Source organism: Guillardia theta (genome assembly GCF_000315625.1).
Source record: "Guillardia theta CCMP2712 unplaced genomic scaffold GUITHscaffold_57, whole genome shotgun sequence".
NCBI lineage: Eukaryota > Cryptophyceae > Pyrenomonadales > Geminigeraceae > Guillardia > Guillardia theta.
Window position 1 is genome coordinate 185307 of NW_005434617.1, and position 4361 is coordinate 189667.

The 4361-nt window shown below is 56.1% G+C and overlaps 2 protein-coding genes across 2 annotated transcripts in view; one reads left to right on the forward strand and one right to left on the reverse strand.

The window, feature by feature from the left end:
* GUITHDRAFT_112157 (hypothetical protein) overlaps nt 1-1222 on the reverse strand; it is a gene marked incomplete at both ends in the record, with an annotated part of 1603 nt that extends 381 nt beyond the window's left edge. Inside the window, 9 exons of the mRNA XM_005828665.1 lie at nt 317-353; nt 403-451; nt 550-629; nt 679-758; nt 812-857; nt 911-953; nt 999-1063; nt 1115-1140; nt 1190-1222. Coding sequence (XP_005828722.1) covers nt 317-353; nt 403-451; nt 550-629; nt 679-758; nt 812-857; nt 911-953; nt 999-1063; nt 1115-1140; nt 1190-1222 — 459 coding nt within the window. The remainder of the gene's footprint in view (nt 1-316; nt 354-402; nt 452-549; nt 630-678; nt 759-811; nt 858-910; nt 954-998; nt 1064-1114; nt 1141-1189) is intronic.
* A 726-nt stretch (nt 1223-1948) lies between these two features.
* Nucleotides 1949-2682, forward strand: GUITHDRAFT_141740 (hypothetical protein; the record flags this gene model as incomplete). Its single annotated transcript, XM_005828666.1, has 3 exons — nt 1949-2486; nt 2531-2623; nt 2669-2682. The coding sequence occupies 3 exons, from the start codon at nt 1949-1951 to the stop codon at nt 2680-2682; spliced, it is 645 nt and encodes a 214-aa protein (XP_005828723.1).
* Nucleotides 2683-4361: the final 1679 nt, after the last annotated feature.

Sequence of the window (4361 nt, forward strand, 5' to 3'; positions counted from 1 at the left end):
CCTCCTCCTCCTCCTCCTCCTCCTCCTCTTCGTCGCTTCCTCCTCCTCCTCCTCCTCCTCCTCCTCCTCCTTCGTCGCTTCCTCCTCCTCCTCCCTCCTCCTCTTCGTGCTTCCTCCTCCTCCTCCTCATGTCGCTTCCTCCTCCTCCTCCTCTTGTGCTTCCTCCTCCTTCCCCTCCTTCCCTCTCCCTCCATGCGCCTGCTCACCTTGAGCCAGCAAAACTCTGAAGTTTGCTAACCTCAACCGAGTGTCTGGATCCTCCGCGATCGCACTGGGCCAACATTATCCATCCTCCCTCTCCCATCCCCGCACTCACCTCGGGGCTCGAGCCCAGGAGCATCTCCTCCTCCATTCTGCTTCCAGCACTCAGGACAAGAGGCAGGAGGAGGGGCAGAGAGTCACCTGAACGCTTTGTGCTCGTCTGCCGTCGTCGCATGCTCGCTGGCGTTCACTGCGAGAGCCGCCTCAGTGGAGGGCAGGGAGGGAGGGAGTGTGGAGGGAGAGAGGGAGGGAGGGAGGGAGGTAGGGACAAACGGAGGAGGGACGAACCAGCATCGGGAGCCGAGCACTGCAGCCTCTTTGCCTTCTCTATCGAGGCCTCCCTCCGGAGTTTGCGCGCATAGCGATGGCTGGCTGCAGCGTCAGGGGCGTCGGTGCCCACCAGAGGGCCCAGCTGACCTTGAGCCCGAAAACTTCTGCACGTCCTCGAGCGGGTGCTGATCTCCCACGCTCTCCTCCCTGTCGCTCCCCGTCGGGCTCTTCGTGCCCCCCGTCACTCGCCTCCAACCCCCCCACCCTTCCCTCCCTCCACCTGCATCAAGCCATCCTCCCCCAGCAGCAGCTCAACCTCCAGGTTCCTGCAGGGAAGGCAGTCAGGGCGGTCGCTACCCCGCATGGCCGGCTGCATCACTTGAAGAACTCATGGTCCTCTCGCGTCTGGGTCGGAGAGCTCGCTACTCTCATCGTCATCCACACCCGGCAGTAGAGCATACGCCTACCTTCCTCAAGCTCCTGCGCCTCCCGCTTCGAGTTCTCTCTGCGGAGCTTCCTGCTGAACCTTGAACTGCAACTCCACGTGAGGAAGGGAATAGAAACGAGCACCGTCCACCTAGACCCTTTGAAGTCATGGATGACCTGCTCCTGCATCGCAATTCAAACATGCCGCGAGCCGCTGGATCCCTGTTTGTACCTGATTAGGTGAATCCATTGCCTCGGCCAGCATTTGACGTCCTGCCTCCTCGAAGTTTGCTGCTTCAACCAATCAACTTCGTGGCCATATCAATTATTCCGAGCTCGGGGCGCGAGGAAAACAGTACAGAAGGGATAAACGGAACCACTATGAAGTTCTGCACATTGCAATAGCGTCGTTCTAGCCAAAAAAAATCCACAAAAACTTTCAAAACTCAACATCTACATCAGGTAGAGACTCAACGCTTCCATCTGCTGCTTCATCTTCATCATCCTGCATCATGAAGCACCGCCGTCTCCAACCCTCCTCCCTCCTCCCTCCTCCCTCCTCCTCCTCGGAGTTATCCTACAAAAACTGTAAAACGTTTTAAAGTTACTGGAGTGCATTTGTAAATGCATACAGTATGTTTGTACGACATCACAATCGCTGTATGGGAATACTTCATAAAATGGTTTTTAAAAGAGTACCACTCCCCAAGGCATCATAAGGTCAGACTTTTAAAACGAAAAACGGCACCCACGAAACCACCAGGAAGCAGACATTGAAGTAGGAGAGAGGAGGGACGGAGGGACGGAGGGACGGAGGGACGGAGGGGGAAGGAACGGAGGGAGGGACGGACGGACGGACGGAGGTACGGGGGGGAGGGGGGGGGTTACGGACAGAGAAGAAAGATGCAGTTGATTGTGGATTTTCATCCGTTTGGAGGAGATTGTAGATGCAGAAACGACATGGTGTTGCTGTCTGACTTGTTGCTGAAGGATGTCAGACGAATGTCCGATCTGCATGGAAAACTTGAGCGATTCGATGGCTGTTGGGCTGCTAGCCTGCTGTTCCAACTCACGTTTCTGTGCCGACTGCATCGTCAAGTGGGGGAAGGAAAGGGACAACCGCTGCCCCATGTGCCGCGGCGATTTCTTCGAGGTCGTGTGCATGAAGGGGACGAGCTGCTGGACAGTGAAGATCTCGAGGAGAAAGGAGCGGAAGGAGCTCTCCGAGGACAGCGAGGAGGATGCCGTGAACAACTCGAGCTGCTGCCTGTGCGAGCGGATGATCTACGACTGTAGAGGAGGGATGCTGGTGGAGTGTGATGAGTGTCAACGGGACTTCTGCCTCGATTGCCTGGGCCTCGAAGACAGCACGAGCCTCCCGGAAGGAGATTGGTTCTGCGGCTCCTGTGAGAGGGAAGGAACGAGGAGGAGGGGGGCAGACAGGAGGGCTGAAGGAGGGCAGCTTGACGCGAACGACGCTGCGGAGGAGGAGAACAACGCTGAAATCAGTCAGGCTACCTTAATAGGCGGTGGGAATGGAGGGGAGGGGAGGAGCAGAGACAGCGAGCAACAGAGAGCAAGAACCGAGAGGAGAAGGGAGGAGCAGCAGCAGGAGCCCTCAAGGATGAGTCAGAACCCGAGCGTGTCGGTCGGAGCACGCAGTCAGGTGCTACTGCCAGGAGGAGGGAGAAGTTCTGACGCTGATTCACAGGCCTGTCTCAGTAGGATAAGATTGAGGAGGCAAAGTGTGACGCAGTCTGTGGAGCAGCAGCAGCAGCAGCAGCAGCAGCAGCAGCAGCAGGTGCGGGGAGAGGACAGGATGCAAGGAGGTCCAAGCATGAAGCAATGGGAGTGCATGGCTTCCGAGGAAAACATCATGAAGCTGTTTGCTGAGGCGGATGAGTTGCAACGGGGGAAGAAGGAGTCGGTACAGACTCTCGGAGGACGGGAGGGTTCTGATTCTACTCGACAGGAGGCAAAGAGGATGGAGGAGGAAGTGGCAAGAAAGAGACAAGAGAAGGAGCAGTGGAGGAAGTGGAGGGATCATTATTCCGCGTCCCCCCTGGCGAGCTCTTCTGCCGCTCCTCTAGCTCGCGGCAGCTCCTCTCGCCAGGCTCAGAGCTCCGTCTCCCCTCTTGCTCGTTCTTCCTCTCCTGTGAGGAAGGGAGGGGTCGTCCAGCATCCTCCCGGCCTTGGATACGCGGGGATGGTAAGGAAGGGAGGCAGCGGAGGAGGCAGCGGAGCTGCTGCTTGCTCGCCCTCCCCCAGCGCGTCCCTGCCTTCAATCCCAAAGAGGAAGACAACGGAAGCAGGTCATCGAAGCCCTCCAGCTCGCTGCTCCCCGCTCCTCTGCCCGCAGGATGTTTCCTCCTCTTCCCACCATCTCCCTCCTCCTGTGTTGTCGACCAGCAGTTTGCACGAGGAGAGAGGAGCCCCTGCTGGTCACTGGGAGGCGGAGGAGGAGGCGAGGAGGAAGAGGAGGAAGACAGAGAGAGAGGGAGGCAGTGGATCGTCGTCGATGAGGTCGAGGGGGGAGGGGGGAGGATGGACCGCGTCGAGGGGAGAGGAGCAGTGCTCGCAGCAGGAGAGGAGAGAATCTGCGGGAGGAAGAAGCGACATGCATTCTTCGAGGATGCTGCAGAGGCAATGAAATGCCTGCATGCTGGAAGGAGGAGAGAAAAGAGAGCAGAGCAGAGATATTCAAGGAGTTGATAATAGTCAGACGGCATACCCACTTGAGCTTGGTAGAACTTGTAAGTAATGAACAAAAAATGACAAAAGAAATCCATGCTGATCATGTCATGTGTCAATGAATAAAATGCCATGGAGGGATCTTGCTCGACAAGAATCCACAACCTCCTTGAGCGAAAATCCGCTGTACTCCCTCTTTCATCGCTTCTTCCTCCCCTTCTTCTCCCCTATCCTCCCCCCCTCCTCCTGCTCTCGTCGGCGATCCAGCAGATAGTCCGCTCGGTCCTCACTTGTTGTGAACATGACGAATCTCTCGCTCACCACCTGCTCCTCATCATTTCCCGCACACACACACGAGCTGGAGGTAACCTTCCCGCCGATTTTCGTCATTTCCACCCTAGAACATAAATGTCAGAGTGTCAGGAGGGAGGAGAGGAAGGGAAGGGCAAGGGGCAAGCCCAGGGACGAGGAGGAAGAGGAGGGGGAAGAGGGGGAGGAGGAGTATCGGAAAGGAGGTGGTGGCATTGGCCATACATTGAGATAGTTTAATCCAGTAGTCCTTCTCCTCCCTCAGCCTGTCTTATCCTTTTATAGCCGGGAAGAAAGAGAACCCTTTTTTCCCCCCCCCTTCTCTTTTTTTTTTTTTTTGTTTTTTATTAAAATCTTTTTTTTTTTGTTTTTTTGGTTTTTTTTTTTTTTTTTTTTTTTTTTTT